Source organism: Amblyomma maculatum, chromosome 3 (assembly GCF_055883805.1).
Source record: "Amblyomma maculatum isolate TAMU_Amacu chromosome 3, ASM5588380v1, whole genome shotgun sequence".
NCBI classification, from domain to species: domain Eukaryota; kingdom Metazoa; phylum Arthropoda; class Arachnida; order Ixodida; family Ixodidae; genus Amblyomma; species Amblyomma maculatum.
Genome location: NC_139346.1, coordinates 197,116,121 through 197,132,862, shown reverse-complemented (window position 1 = coordinate 197,132,862; position 16,742 = coordinate 197,116,121). Strand labels below are relative to the sequence as shown.

Sequence of the window (16,742 nt, the reverse complement as noted above, 5' to 3'; positions counted from 1 at the left end):
TTTAGCGCATGTGTTCTATAGCTGCACATAATTCATTACTTGTATTTATTTACACTGAATGACTTTGTAATAAAGTGATTACTCTTCATGCACTAACGTTCCGGGAGATTAAATTATTTTCGGTAAGTTAATAACAGTTATCACATACTTCTGTGTAGATAAGGCTGTTACAGAGGCAAAGCGTCGGTGACCAGGCGATTGATTCATATTATTCGGCTGCACGACGATGCGCGTAGCTGCCTAGCATGTTGCGCTCTCCGCGGTCTTCGTTCTTAGCGTACCTTCTGCTGGCATCTGATGAAATTCCACGATTTAAGGCCAAACGGGTGTCTAGCGAAGGACGACGTCATGAGTTCCACCAGCGCTTGGCCGAAGAACTCCAATACACTATAGCGCAGCAAAAGACGAGGACACAAGAGCGAGAGACGAACACCACGAGCGCTAACTTCCAACAAATTTTATTCTCCTGAAGCATCATATATAAACGCCAGAAAAACATGAATCACATGTGCCAACAGTCAATTCCTTAGAAAGACAAGCTCTTTATCTGAGAGGAGAATGGAAGGTGTGCTTACACACGCGCATCCTGAGCTATTTATCTTTTCGGCTTCAATGATTTCGCGCGTTACTCTTTCTCTGCTTTTTCCTATTACCACACTTTTATCAAAGAAAGGCTTACAGGTTTTTGAGTTACATTCTCGAATGCAACTCAAAAACCTGTAAGCCTTTCTTTCCCGCAATCCCGGTGGCCGCTTTTCGATGGAGGCGAAAAGTAGGGCGCCCGTGTGCTGTCCGATGTCAGCGTACGTTAAAGAACCCCCGGTAGTCGAAATTTCCGCAGCCCCCCACTACGATATCTGTCATAGCCTGAGTTTCTTTGGGACGTTAAACCCCACCCAATCAGCCTTCTTGATCCCTTCTCTCAAGGCGCGGTTGCGGATTCCGCCTAGAAGTGAGACCATTGATACTCCATTTTCTTTTCCCCAAAACTAATTATTTATTGGGGATACCCAAGGGCAGTAGCAACCATCACTGTAAATATATTTACTGAACGTAACATGAATATGTACATGATATGGTAAACGTGATGTGCAAAACAGTCGGGGTGAATGAGCAAACGAAAAAAAAAAAACCCCTTTCGCCAGCAAGCACGTCACTCGTAATAGTCCACGTCGGTGCCGTTTACGATAGGCCCCTCTGCGGTCTCGTTCGAGCGTACCACTGTGAAACTAACCCTCGTTGTTCCATCGTCGACAAGAATGCGAGTAGATGAGTTCCCGCTGGTCTCGCCACTGACACGGGACGTCTCATCCTCGTTGAACAGTACGTTCGAAGAAACGTCATAGCCGTCATCTTCGGCGCTGTCGTCGTCACCACTGTCGTCCCCGTCGTCACTGACAGAAGTCAGCGGCGGCTCCTTTTCTGTAGACAAGCCAACCAAAGCAGTGACGTTTTCCAGCATCACAGTTTCGCTAGAATTAGTTACCAAACTACCATTGGCACCAACAGCCAACAGGGTCTCGTTGCTGCTGAGTTCGGCGGGAAATCCGACCTCAGTTGCCGGAAAGAGTGCGTTATCCTGGACAGGCGCCACAGTGGAAAACGTGCGGGCGGCGTTTGCGGGTGGTTCGCCAGCGTCGGTGGTGGAGTCGGGGCTCGCGAGTACCTTGGAGCGCCACTGGAACGCGGTCCGCCGCGTCGTCTTGAAACGTTGCCGCCGTGTCGTTAATCGTGCGCCAGTGCTCAAGCGCCGGAATCTATATTTATTCCAGCCGGTTGTACGACGAGGCGCTAGAGAAGACGACTCAGTTGACGGGTGGCGCCTCAGTACCACCACGGGCGTCCGTACACGGCGGCGTCTCGATCGCTCCGTGAGGAATACCACTGCACAGTCGGACGCGTAGTGTGAACTTACTGCGGTAATAAGCTGTATTCCCGACGTTTCTAAGAAAGTGCGCAATTGTTTAGCTAAAGATTTCAGAAAGTGTCTTCAATTTCAAGATTTGAAGAAAAAAAACCGTCTTACATTACATGGCCCTAATTTAGCATCGAAGTTTGCCCTTGTTATTGTCTCAATATGGTACATGCAAGCCAGATTAATTTGACAGGCTCGTTAAGGCGAAGTGGAAAGGCGAAAGTATGCGTTTCGAGTTCCTTTGAGCAAGCGGTTGTATAGTGATCATCATCATGCACGCTGATGGACTCGCTGAGAAATTCATCCCGCCAGCGCGCAAACGCAAGCGCGCTTGTTTCCTATTTTGCTGTTGACTTTCTCGCTTGAACGTTGAAGGCGCAACCGCTTAATAGTCACACGGATTTAGGTGCATAAATGTCTGTGTGTTATTTCACCGGAGCGAAATCAATCCTGCTGCATTCAGCCGAAGCGAAGTTCTTGCCCTGCTGACAGCAATGTTTGCCCTATAAACGGCAGGTTTTTTGTTTTTGTGTTCCTGCAAATTCTGACTGCACATTTCACAGCTTCTTTCAATGGCGCTAAGCGAACAATAATTGTCGCCAGCGTTTAGTATGAGCGCATAGTGTTGATTGTGACGATGTTTGTTAGTGTCTACTCATTGGTTTTACTTTGCTCGAAACCTATGTTAAGAGTAATTGCTCATTTCTCCGGTATGCTGTATATGTCAAACCAGTCTCCCGTGCGGTAGTGCATTGTAAGTAAAGTACGCAGGAGTTCTAAGTAAACAATAAAATCGCATCTGGCTTTTAACGCTTTTTTTAAGTGTAGCTAGAAATGAACTGCCGACACATGAACGTTCGTGAACTGTTATTTCGGGCTGGGAGTTTCGCGTTTTAACGAATCCGTGGCTTCGAGCTAAGGAAGATTCATCAGTACCCAGCAGTCGAGTATGTACTGAGTACAGAAAAGCGAGAACAAACGTTCTACAACGCCCTTACTGTGAACAATTTGAATTAGGCCACAATATCGACGATGCCGAGACAAAACTTTTGCAACGCATATTTTCAAGCCGTTTGTTTTCTGCTCTTCTAGCGTTTAGTCAACCAAGATGCGAAAAACTGTCACCTACCTTCTATGCCTCGTATCTCCGAGACCCATTAAATGTACTTTAATTTCTAACTGAATTAAAACAATGTATCTGTCTCTGGCCCAGATTTACACACACGCACACACACGTACACGTGATTTATTTTTCCGCGAAAAAGAGGAAAAATAAAGGAGTGATCCCATATACCGTTTTAAAGGCATGCGTAACAAGTGTAGCCAGGTTTATCGTTGTTATATTTAACAAGCATTTAGCAGGAAAAGTTTGCTTTATAACGAAAATCGTCGAACCCCCTGCACTTTAGTGATAGCTGCACTACTCGGCAGCGGCGCAGCTGCAAGTGTTTCGCTTACAATTCGGAACAGCGTAGTCTGATTCCTCCAGGTTTCTCAGGACTTCTTCTGCAGGACTAGCTGAAAAAGAAAACCGTGAAGGTCTTTCATATGAGCACCCACGACAGATAGCATGGGCGACAGATATAAAGGAAGCATTTTCATCAGTAATCAGGCGAAACTGACTGCCGCATTTCGAGTCGTTTCCTTTGGCAAAAGTAGGCTGCATCGGACGAGCATCGATTAAATCAAGCTGCATTTGCAACAGGATGATGCGGATACCCACGGGTCAGGCCTTTTGCTTGAAATGTCTCTAGGTTCCTTTGTGCTAATATACTGCGTAATTTTTCTTTATCGCTTACAAACTTGCCTTCTAAAAGCTACGAGCAATATGTCGGTTCGGTCTCGCGACATGCGGGTTCCACAGCAAGATGGGCATCGTGTACGTGATAGAGCTAAACGATCAGTCAATTAACTATAATTAACTAATAAAGCTTGTTTATTTTTCATTTCAATTAGCAATATTGTGAGATTAAAACCACTAAATCAAAGGTGAGTGCTCGTTTTGATTATTTTCTTAAACGAAAGCGTGGTTCAAAACATCGTATGAAAAAATGCGATTTTAAAGCTCGGTTAGTTGGCTTTACCGCAATGCATAATTTTATAGCCTCGTTACGCGTGACATTGTTATCAAAAGTGTGTAAACTTCTTTTATGTTATCAAGCACGCAAACACAAGCAAACTGTATCTGTATTTGATGCATTAAGAAATGCAATAGACGCCATTTTCTGAATGCGCGATGCCGGAAAACCAATTCGGCGAGCTAACAATGCGCATTTTTGACGTTCGGTATTTCAAGCCATGATACGAATTAAGAAAATTTAAAAAAGGAGTGAACTTTAATGTTTATACGCTTTATCTTCAAAGCATATTATTTCCTCTTAATATAAAAATAAAAGGCTGATTAGTAAATGAGAGTTAATTGTCTAATTTTCAAGCTTCAACATGTACATGATATAGGCTATACACCTCGTTCTAAAGCTCATCCGCTCAGACCGTGCAGACATATCTTCACCAGTTCTTTAAATAAATGTTTGAAAACATCTTGAAAATCCCCTTGCATACCGACGGCGACAAAGCGTGTTGAAATAACTGTGAAAATTTCACGACGTTCGCTGGGGCGAAAACTGACATGACCAACTAATGCATTAACGCAAGCAATATACATATGAAGCAAATTAAAATGCAACACATCGTAAGTGTTGTGCGGGCTTCATTATTAAGTGCTCACTGTACTTATGACACACCTCGCGCAGTCAATACAAAGAGCCACTCACCCTTAACGTATTCTCTGTTTCGATGCGGTGGCGAAGGCGTCACTCCTGCCCTGAAAATGAGGCCGGTCCTTGAGGCCATGAGAGGAAACGACCTTCTCGAGACACTTTCACAGACGCTACCTTTGTCCCCATGAAACAGTGTAGTTTCGCAAACAGTGACAGCCTCCAAAGCGAAGCTAGACTAGCTCAAAATTACAGAGGCCAGGCTCAGCGCCTAACATTTCGACAGCGTGATTTGCATTTTCAGAGACACGCCCTCTTTTCCCAAAAGTTGGTTAGCGGGTAGTGTAGCTTGCCTTGCTCCCCATCTTGTACTTCGAAAAAACATCTCCATTTCCCTCTTCTAGAAAACTTACAGCAAAATACTAAGACATAAGGAAAAAGCTTCCGGTGCGTTGCTACCTACAGATACCGGACAGCAAAGTAAGAAAAGCAATTCAAGCGACAGCTTGCATGCGATGTGTTAGCACGAATTCTCAAGGCGATGCTTTCATCAAAGACGCATGCGGCGTTCAGCGTTGACAGCACCTTCTGCGTGGACGATGCCGTGGATGATATATCCCCAGAAAACTCCCACCAGGGTGACCATGGCCAACGAGCAGAAGGCGATGACTGACACGCTCCTGGCCGTAGGGAAGACAAGAACAAACAAGGAAAAGTGGTGGCACTGCCAAGCAGGGGTGGCGGCGTCTGTTAGCCTTATAACCCAGTTTCATGCTATTTTCTGCTTCTTCTGGCTTTGGCGTATTTAATTCATGCAGTGGTAAGCAGTGATTTACTATAATAAAGCTATACTGTACATATGGCTGCCATTACCTTAGCATTTACCTGAAGTATATAATTTGACACCAGGGCCCGTATTCCGAGTTTGCGTTGTTATCGAGGTGTCGCTATCTCACGTGACCTCGAGTCATCTGATTGGTCGAAACGCCGGAACCAGAAAAGGTGGCAACATTATGTTGCGGTGTTTCCACCAATCAGATGACTCGAGATCGGGGAGATAGCGACACTTTCGATAACGACGCAAACTCGGAATACGGGCCCAGTATAGCAACGAAGTCAAACATCTCACTACTTACTGTTTCTTCCTAAGCGTTCTCCCAGGCGGCGGACCATTGCAGAGAAGGTCGTGAGGAAGGGACTCCGTCGACCTGAAAATAGACGGGGTCTCTCTAACCGCCGCTTTCATGTGAACTGCTGGCGCCAAGCGCCGCTTCTGTAAGCTAAGGAAAAAACTTAATGGTTACTACCAAGTAACACATTACTGCAAAGTACGTTTTAAAAGGCCAGATATGAAATACATCCTAATTAAATGAATCAATTCGAAGATAAATAAATATGCAATCTAGCCTAGCAAACGCGGCTGGCGTGCAGCCTTTTCATGGAGCGTATTTTAAACTGGCCGGCTACACCAACCTTAAAGCGTGGAAGTCACATTAGTTCTTATGCCTCGTGCTCTCCGCATGCGGGGTCCCGGTCTTACAAGCGAAGAGCACACTCAAGGCGCAAGGCAACTGGCCGCACTGCGTGTTACTACTGGTCGTGTACGTACTGTAGACATATGCCTGACGCTTGCCGTCGCCCTATCTCGCCTGGGCTCCAAGGCGGCCTAGCGCTATATGGTGTCGTGGGAATATGACCCACTAATTCGTTAGTTAGATTTAAAGGGAGTCGAGATTCGAAAGCGTTCGTGAACTGAGAATTCATATACGTTGAAACCAATGTCCTGTACTACAGGAGGCGTCTCGTGGCCCGTCGTTTCAGCGAGTGAAAGCCTTACCCTTCTGAAACTTCCTTGGAGAATGACACTCGTCGGGACACTTCCAGCCTGGAGAGGTGAAAGTTGAAAGTCAAGACAAACTGAGGCTCTAATGACTAGTTTCAGGTGATTACTAACAGCAGTTATCGTTCACAGTAACAAGAGAATGGGCTTGCGATAGAAGATATTGTGCCACCGTCGTTTCCATTTGTTTCGCCATTGGACATATTTAAGTCCCCCTCGTGCAGCAGAAACCCAGTATATGGCCCAATTATTTGGCCCATGACCCCTTTCCCAAGCATTTCAGCCTAAAAGAGTCGAGCACCAGGCCGGGGGAAATCTTGTACCCATTGGAAACCGGTGGGTACCCGCCGGCACCGGGGATCGAACCTGGTACCTCCCAAATGCGAGACAGATGCTCTTGCACAAGGCCTTTTGGTCAATTACCCTTTTCCCAAACATTTTACTCCAGAGGAAGCGAGTACCAGGCCGGGGAAAATCTTGTACTCACTCAAAACCTGTGGCTACTCAGCGGCACCAGGAATCGAGCCTGGTACTTCCCGAATATGAAGCGGATGCTCTACACAAGGCACCGCTTCGGTTTCATTATTATGTCCAGCAACCCATTATGTGGCCAGTTTAGGAGAGGCGCGCTACGGAGTAGATATCGGAGGTTTGTGAACGTTGCACGTTGGCGTGGCGTAGTTTTCGGCTGGGGAGTTATTGGTTGCCCACAGGCAACGGGAATTTCAGGCATAGGCTTTCGTTCACCAAGTGGTGTACCCCCGAAAAGCCGAGCGATTGACCAGCGGACCGCTTGTTCCCATTGGATTGACAGCAATCTCCATCAGCCAAAGCAGGCTCCCAAACACGACGCCACTGCTTCGGATGCGTAATCGTGATTCAAGGCTTGTGAAGTTGTAATACATTACGCTTCATCAATCATAGCTATGTGAATACAATTGAAAGCCATATGACATCGTACACCGGCATAGTGACGTCATTCTAATTTCATGCCATAGATGGTTCAGACAGGTGACAACACCGGAGTTTGTGCTAATGGGACATTGGTTTCGCATCAATAAAAAGAAAGGGTAAGAGTCTGCGGAGGGGCATGCAAAGAGGATCCCAGGCCGCTGAAGGGACCCGTTAAGGTTATCGCGTCATAGCCGTATACTGTAAGGCGGAGCTTAAGTGCCCCTCGAGCTTGCATCCAAGCGATCTTGAACCTGACGACTTCTGCCAGGCATCCTACGCGCAGTTCGAAGTGCCTGTCGGCTCTGTACACACATGTGTAAGGTAATCCCATGAGGATACAAAAGAAGGGCACAAAAGCATAAACTGTTCACCTTAGGTTAGTCATTAAGGCAGCACCACCTTATTTTGCTCTGTTAGTTATGCCAAGACTTCGTGCATGTATAGACCGTTTTCGCGGCGAGGAGGAAAAAAGCCTCGAACCGGAACGCGCTGCGCGGCTCCTCCTGTCTGGTATGTGGGGACGCGGGATAGCAGCGGGGGCGGCAGGGCATTCTACGGAGAAAGGGCACACGTTGCAGTCTTATGCACACAGTGTGTCTTGAATAGCCGCAAATTATCTAAGCCGATTAGCTGAAAATGAGCGATGTGCTTTCTTTCCCTGTTCTTTCCTTCATTTCCCTGATCGTTTCATTTCCGCCGGCCGCAGTTTAGCTGCTAAGAGCTGCCGCGGTTAAAGCAATCTTTTTTTTTTTTTTTTTTTACTCAGTTGTTTGCATTAACAAAAAAAATAACAACCAAAAGGAGATGATTAACAGAAGATAAAAGATTAACAGCGGTGGTATGCGCGTATGTTGCTCTACGCTGTTCCACTTGCGACTCACTCAATTGGGCGAAGACGAGCAGCTTCTGAATTTCAAGCCCCAACCGAAAATGTTTCGCTTTGGCAGCCTTTCGTGCGAGTTCCGAACACTGCGTTTGTAGAGTAGGGACCGGAAAAACTGAATACCCGTGCAACAACGGCAGACTTTGGGAAGCAAGTGGATGATATTCCTTGCGGCAAATATTTACGAAATGCCGCCAGGTAAAGAACTATTTCGATTCAGTCACCTGAGGTTAATGCAAGTATGAAAGAACCCGTCCCCCTTGAAGACAACGATATACTAATAAATTGGTTGTCAACTTATTAAGTGAAACAGCGCTAAAATATTTTTTTAAAACACGCATCTCGTAAGATTTTGCTGCCGATAATAAATGGGAATATGATTATAGGAATAGCAGCGATTGCTTGCAGTAAGCAAACCTTGCGACGAAAAATGGACTATATAATTGTTGACAAAAGCAACTTTCGATGAGGTCATTATGGGACATAATTTAAGGTCCTTATTCCATAGGTATCATTTGTCCATTTTATCTTGTATTTTGATGTCAGCATGTCGGCAGCATCAGACAAACGCAACTAACGCCCAGTCAGAGAAATTGCAGGATAGCAGCTTCCGCTGTTGACAAGTAATCGCCACTCCCCGCACATACCGGCAAACAGGTGGTTGAGTCATGTAGGCAATGCTGAAATCCGATTGCCTGGTAGTGGACGCTTGAACACCCTGCCTGATTGTCACCCAACAGAAGTAGCCAGGGTAGAGCAAATGGATCCGAAATGGATAATGGATACTTAAGAATAGAACCCCAGTGGAGGCGTGGGAACTTCTGCAGTAGCCGCTCAAGCAGTAAATAGTATATGAATGATCGGTTGACCCAACAAATCTAGCGCGATTAGCATTGCTCCTAAACGTGACATGAAACGGCTACATTCGCTTTCTTTCTTTCCTCAAATTGTTACGGCAAGCCGTCTCTAGAAATCATTTAAGAATAAAAAGTAGATCGAAAGCTGCCATCACTGCCGGTGGTACGCCGCCGCCTCTGTGCCACATAAACGTTACACACTAATTGTAATCGGGCTTGTAGCCTTCAGCCGACCTGATCAGGAGTATACTTTTTTGTCATTTCTGACCGAAGGGTTCGCTGCTACTGAAAATGTCTTTTTTTTTCTTTCAGCTAGGTACTTTCAGAAAGCAAAAATTTGCATGCGAAAGCTCCAAAATGCCGATTTCCGCTACTTGTCGCCTGTTCCGCGGATGGGACCCCACATACCAGCATGGCGGTTGTTCACAACTCAGCCGCTAGATGGCGCCACATACACAAAATGGCAGCGCCCATGATAAAACGGTCTCAAAGAAAAGGACAGGTCATTCGTTAAAGACTTCGGAAGATGGACCGGGTCGTCCGCTCTTAGGGTAAACACGCGAGCGCGTGGCTGCTTTCGTCGGGGCGCCAGTGTGTCTAACCTGTTTGCGCATCGAAATGAAATGACAGCCTGTGCGAACCACCTCCTCCCCTCCAATACCTACGCCACTTCGGCATGGGACCGTGCGTGACGCAACAGCGCTTCAAAGAGAGCAACGCTCTCCTCAGAGTGGACGACTTAGTACGTACTTTAGCATTTCAACAAACACGCTACATACCGACGTTTAGACGGCTGTCCTGGCTTCCGCAGGATGGAGGGAACCGGTGGACCTCTGCAAGATGGCAACGGAAGAGGAAATGAAAAGGATTTTGTCGACAGCACAACTGTATGTGAGAAGAAAGCAAAGAGATATACCCACCACGAAGGCACAAAGGATTCATTCAAGTTATCCAGTGGCTCTTTAATTTTTAGCTGCTTTATTTTTACTTTTTTTTTTTACCAAGAATACGATATTACTACGGACGCCAAATCCAATTCTTGTGTGCTCATGTGTTTGACGACCGTGAGAAAGGACTTAGAAACGACCAAAATGGAGGACATATATATGGCCTGTTCATCTTCAAGCAACTTATAACAGTGTATTTCCTCTTCTTTGAGTACGTCGGCCATAAACAAAGTGCGCAAAAAACGTGCGGTAGTTTTTTTGCGACCAGCAGCTTCCTTTCTAAGTAAACCAATGTCACCTCTCTACGTATTTGGCATGGTTTTAGTTACCTATGATGTCAACACGCAGTACTGCTGTACATCAGGTACGCTCGCAGAACGTCTGCGCGGTTCTGCCGGCCACCACGAAAGCCACGAACGTGGATGCGACAGAGAGTCACGCGCAAAAGAAAAGTTAGTCGTAGTTTAACTTTGGGTAATCCGGCTGGCTCATCGCTGGGCAGCTGCTACTTCATGATATGACAAGCTCCGTACTGCTGAGGGCACATTACATTATCTAGCTCTTGATATATCACATCACATCATAAGCACATGCGTGGGATAACTCGTGATAAATGCATATCGCTCACATTCGGTAGAACTCCATGGTTTCCGCGTCCGGAATGGGCTCCCTATCTTCATCCCTGGAAAGAAACAACGATTAAACAAGACGCATGCAGAAAACGTCCTCTACATGTACGATTAGCATACACCTGTGCTCAGGTTAGCCAGCTGCCTAAGTTAATAAAAGCTGAACTGAGCTTAATAGTTCAATTGACCAAAATTATATTCCACCGTACGAAAGGAAGTCACTCATTGCTCAAGGCAAGCCGCTCGCAGCTGCCACAAACGAGCTTTTAGCTATTGGTGAGACCACACGACATGTAACACCTGAAAAGCGCAACGATTTCCAGCAAGGTGACCATTTACTTACCATGAGAAATAAGCAACTCCAGGGTGATTTCCGCAACATATTTTTTAACAAAAAATATAGATTTCTCTTTATTGAAGAACATCATAGTGAAGCGAATAATATTGTGCATTAAATTATATAAAGAAAAATAAACTGAATATATTTCTTTATGAGAAAAAAACTTATTTGGCAAAATTTTAGAAGTTCTCACGAAAATTCTCAAATTATTAAATATATAGTCAGAAATTAGAAGAAAAATGTAGAATATACGTTTTGAGATATAATACGTCAGAAATCGGTATTGAAAGCTACAGAACTGTCGGCAAAAAAAGAATCAACTGCTCGCTCGCAGTTTTTTCAGCTACGACGCTGTGAAGTGTCAACTCCGGGCAGTTTTACACTACACCGTGGCTTATACACTGCAGTTGGATGGAATCGTTAATATCAAAAAGGTTATACTAATACTGCAGTATTAGTATAACCTCCTTGGTTCAGATCATGACCAGTACCTTCAGAGAGGCGCAAAAAATAAGGAACCTCTTCGGCAACAGCGGAAACGAAAGTTGCAAACGGTAACCTGTCCATATATTCTCGGCATATAGAGATATTCTGTTATTTGGACAAGGATGGAGGGTGCCCATCTTTATCCGAACTAAAGCAAGACGAATTGACATGGCCTTTTCGGTTAAAGCTGTCGCTTGCACGCATGAAACAACATGTCGATTCAGCGAGATCGCAGAATCATCATCGTTGCTGAGCATGGCCAGTGCCAGACGAGGACGCCAACTTGACAAATTCGTTCCGTCACTCAAAGTGAACTATTTAAGCAGGTGCACGGTAAGCAGTATCAACGTCTCAAATCAAATGACGCTCTGTGAGGCGCCGTAGTGGAGGTATCAGGATAATTCCGACAACCTGGGGTTTTTAAACATGCATTGACATCGCACAGTACAAGAGCACCTTGCCACCTTGCATTTCGTCTCCATCAAAAAGCAGCAGCCGCGGCCGGGATCGAACCCTTTCAATCCCAGGATCGAATTCAGCCTTGTGATCTGCAGTCGAGGGCCCTAACCACTGAGCGACCGCGGCGAGGCCCAGCAGGATTTGTTGCCTATATGACACCTAAGCTGATCTCAAGCCATCACATTGCAGTTACAGGCACTACGAAGTATGCACAAGTGGCAAACCACCTTCATGGAAAACATCGAATTTAAGTGCAAATTTTGTCCGCAAAAATGAACGCTCAGATGGAACAAGATATTTTCTCGTTCATATTGCCCTGTTTATTTCTGAGCTTGCGCGCTGTGAGATAAATGGTTGATTAGAAATGTACCAAATGAACAACAACGCCACAAAGGCGTGTCACTCAGAAAGGAAGTGCGAAAAAATTTCGCGTACAATTTTTTTTTTTCGGCTAACTAAAATTGTGTTTGTATTTCGCGAAGGCCGCCAGTGTCACCAGTAGCGAATGATAGACGGAGGGACACTCGTAGAGACAGCGTGTTTTTAATGTTTTCTACAAATATCTCAGTCTCCGTTCTTCCAGCTCGATCCTTAAAGCCGATTCTACGTCACTGTAGCAGTACGTGCTTGCTATTGTCTTGACGCTCCACAGCCGATAAATTGGAAGAAGGGGTGCATACACAGTGGCATGACACGACAGGTTATTTACAACACAGATCGCGTAAGAATTGCTAAGGATATGAGGGAGCACAAAGATGTCGGTTAAAAGGTGTTACCCGGCGCCCTGCGACGCGCACTTCGCTTGTCCCAGTAACGCAAAATGTTCGCCTCCTGTAGCACAGTGGACATGTATACAGCGCACGACTTTTATACCTGCAAACTGCCACATGTAGAACCAATAGAACTTCGTGGAGCCATACTGTGCGCGGCTGTCGTTATAAATAGTGTGACCAGAGATGGAATCACATGCATCACTCGCTCGTTTTTGAGGGATAGCACTGCGCAATATACATGCAGGCAGCGGGAAGTGACGCAGCGGTCACAAGCTGCGACTGATCGTAATGGCCACAGTTTTGTGGGTCTGATCGCGGCCACAGCGTTTCAAAATGCGAAAATGCCGATGAAGACAGTTTTCTGAGCGCATCGAGGAATCCCAGGTTGTCAGCGTAAAACAAGACCCGCTCATGCTTCGAAGTCCGCGCCGTAGATTGGATGCGTAAAATGACATTGCCTCATTAAGTCTTAGTCCACACATCTCTAAATACACCACTCTTGCTGACTGTCGCTAAAGAGACGCCAGACAGTGACAGTATAGATGGTTTCAATCAGCCAATGTTTCAGTTTATGGTCTCAGTAGTTACGGGAAAGGACTTACAGCTCCATATTGAGTTGTCAAGGTATGAAAAGCGGCTCTGTCGAAGCTCTGTTCAGCGTGGTTCCCAGTCGAGGTGTAGCCCGGACCCGAGGCACGGTGCTCTGCAGGCCGCCATTTGCGACGCCCGAGAAGTCAGCGCAGCGAGACGGGTGGGATCTGCGGCGCCACCACGAAGCGGATATGCAGCGCGATGCGACGAGGAAGACTGCTTTGAGGCCACTCGCTGGATACGTTTATTCCTGGGCACGTGGCGCAGGGCACTTGTGCGAACAAGTGGGAAGAAAAAGAGATGTTGGCTGCTGATTTTATCAAAACTGTACAATTATTTTCGGTTCCTGACCACGGTAGTTTACTACTGTGCATATCAATTACACAGCATCATAACTGGTAGATTCTTTTTTCTGCGCAAAAAAAAAAAAAAAAATCTTCTCCAAACCTTGGCGAAAGCACATGAAACTTCGCATGCATAGTCAAATGACGCATAATGACCTTATTGTAGATATATATTGTAAAGATGAAGATGTACGTGCGAAGGTGAAGAAGCTTCCTTGCGCTGTCATCAGTGGCATCGCTCTGTGTGTGCGCTGGACCTGCTTATACGCGGACTGTTCCTGCTGTGCTTCTATATCCCAGTACCTCCAATAAACCCCCATCCTACGATATGTATATATTTTGATCTCATATCAGGCAGTATAATACCTATTTCTGCTGGATTCATGCGTGGTCAGTCACCCTCGTGGGTATGTGCCATTATCTAAGGGCACAACAACAACAAATGACGCCAGCCTTTGGCGTAGCCATGAAAGTGTTTCCTCCACTGTGCAAACTTTCATCCCGTCAGCTGCCATGTTAATTTCTTTTTCGAGTCTTACGGCTCGTTTAAATTAAAGCGATAATCTATACTAATTTCAGCGGTGTTTAAAGTCTCATGGCATAAAACTGAAATGGCTATTTGAACAAATTAAATAAACACTGCCATCATCATTAACCTTGCCGCAGGCGCTAGGCTTAGCTTTCAAACAACCGCAAGGAGGCGATGCGGTCGACAGAGAAGTGTTACAGTGAGATGAAATGGCTGTAGAGATATCGAAACATCGCCTAGAGAACTGGAAAATGCTAAAAAAATAGATGGTGCGGGATAGACTCCGCCACAGCCAGTGCCTGGCCAGGACGTTTATTGTCCACCCATAATAAAGGGGAAAACCTCATAACCAATCCAATCCAATCCAAAGCGAGGAAGAGGAGGCCAAGGCGGCCCTGAAAGTTAGTCTTCTGCAGCTCATGCTACTCCGTACCGCTGCCTCAGGGACAGCCGCTGCGGCCAGCCGGCCGGTCGCCAACATGTCGCGCCGATATGAGGTACGCCGAGGCCCCCTCATCGGTGCTTCCCGTGTGCATTGAACAGCACATCGTTGGGTTGCGGTTTGCGTGCGTGATACTTTAACACAGGTCAACCTCACTTAGCGGTGGCTGGGAATTAGATGTCATGAAAACTTACAGCGTAATAACGTAGACTACTGCTGCACACGACCACGGCTAGCTGTGAAAGTTTGTTTTTTTCTTAATGAGGCGCCATGATTTGGATTTTGATTTGGGTATGTTGCTTCTCTTTGCAACGAGTAGTCCTTACGATAAGAAGTTCCGCAAGTGTCCTAGCCGAATTACATATGTGCCCCTACACTCTATTACTGATACTGATGTGAAGGTGTCGATTAGAGCGGCAGTCTGTTACACGCTGACTCAATAAAAAGAATTAGTACTGGTGGCCGAGACACCTGCGTTGCACAGATCGATGCCAGTGCAGGTTTCGTGAACACCTGCGTGCGCAAATGTCGATTACCGCTGCGACTCTAGAGTGTCCGTGCGTAAACGGCTCGTAAGCAGCCGTCAAATCCTCGAAGGCCGGTGTTGTACGCTTGCACACTTACTAATAATTCAGCTCGAAAGCAACTCCTAAAATATGGTTCGAACAGCGTTTTGATGTGGATTACGAAGGTGCGATTTGAGTGGCGAAAGAGAAGGGTGAGAAAAAGGCGGAGTCAAATGACCTTTTTTTCCCTAATTCTATATCATCCCAGAGCATGCGTTTCCCTAGGAATTGAATTTAGGGGGAGGTTGAAGCTATGAGTACTGATAGTCATTTTTGATAGTTATCAGTCATAAAATATTTACAGGGATTTCATTAACTCGCCATCGTCTATCAGACACATCAATCAATTATCGGCGACTATAACCACAAATTACCATGATAGAATATTTTTAAACAGCCCCCGATTATTTCCGAAACGTGGCGTCGACTACTACTACTACAACGACGCCGACGGCTTTTCGGCCGAACAAGATATCTAAGTCATTGCTTAAACATTCGTTATAAAGCGAGTTGCCTTCAGGAAAACAAGATGTGTTGAGAAATCACTTTCCGATATAAGCTATGCACTAATCCGGGAGGATCTGATAAGACGAGAGGAGTCACTGGAAAAAGATTTGATGTTGGGAAAGGTTGAGGGTCACCGGAGAAGGGGTAGGCAGCGAACGCGATGGTTAGATGGCATCCTCGAGGCGCTGCAGATGAAGTTATGTGATGTTAGGAAGATAGAGAGAGACCTGAAAGCGTGGCGTGGTATGGTCCATAGGGTCACGAAGAGTCGGACACGATTGAACGACTGAACTGAACTGAATCCGGGAGGAAATCTCGGAGCCATTGAAAAACACCGTAGGTACCCGACTGCTGTGTGAATCGAACCCTGCATCTCCCGCGTACAAGGCGAAATGGCCTTTTTAAAGTGCTTTCCTAAGAACCTGATGGTACCCTTTTCACGTACTACGGCAAAATCTAACGTGGCCTGGAAGGCGAACGCTGTCGGAAGTGCTGTGATGATCTGCATGTCGTTGCAGCAGAAGCAGCAGCGCAAGTGCTAGCCACGATGCGCCGCCCGAAGAAGCGAGAGCGGCCGCCCAGCAGCAGCCGCCGCCAGCGGTCATCGACGCGGGCGACGGCGTTAACGATGAGCCCGTGCTGGCACCCTGCAGAGTGGTGGAACACGAGCCAAAAACCATTGTTGCCACAGCCGTCGTAGAGGCCCGTGCCCTGAGGAGCTCCAGGCGGCAAGAGTAAGTACGTACCACACTTCATCTCAACTTCCTCCCTTCTCTTTCGCTATATGCCGGTGCGTCAGAGTTTGTAAATCGTCGTGAGCTAGGAGTTATCCCTCGTCACTCATGATTAGGCAGATTCATCTCCTAAGCTTTATCGAACGTTTACCTTCGCACGCCTACCACCGATGCTTGTAAGGTCACTCTTTCCCTTCTGTATTATCGGTGATGTAATGAGCGTACAGTT

General features: G+C 46.2%; 1 protein-coding gene across 1 annotated transcript; it reads right to left on the bottom strand.

Annotated features, from left to right (window-relative positions):
* Positions 1-1,153: 1,153 nt before the first annotated feature.
* Positions 1,154-10,800, bottom strand: LOC146197374 (uncharacterized; the record flags this gene model as incomplete). The annotated part of the gene is made up of 8 exons (XM_084597178.1): positions 1,154-1,884; positions 3,374-3,433; positions 4,690-4,734; positions 5,218-5,312; positions 5,769-5,840; positions 6,470-6,517; positions 9,946-9,999; positions 10,742-10,800. Coding segments are annotated over 8 exons (1,164 nt in total), but the record flags the coding sequence as incomplete, so codon positions are not given.
* Between the last annotated feature and the right edge of the window lie 5,942 nt (positions 10,801-16,742).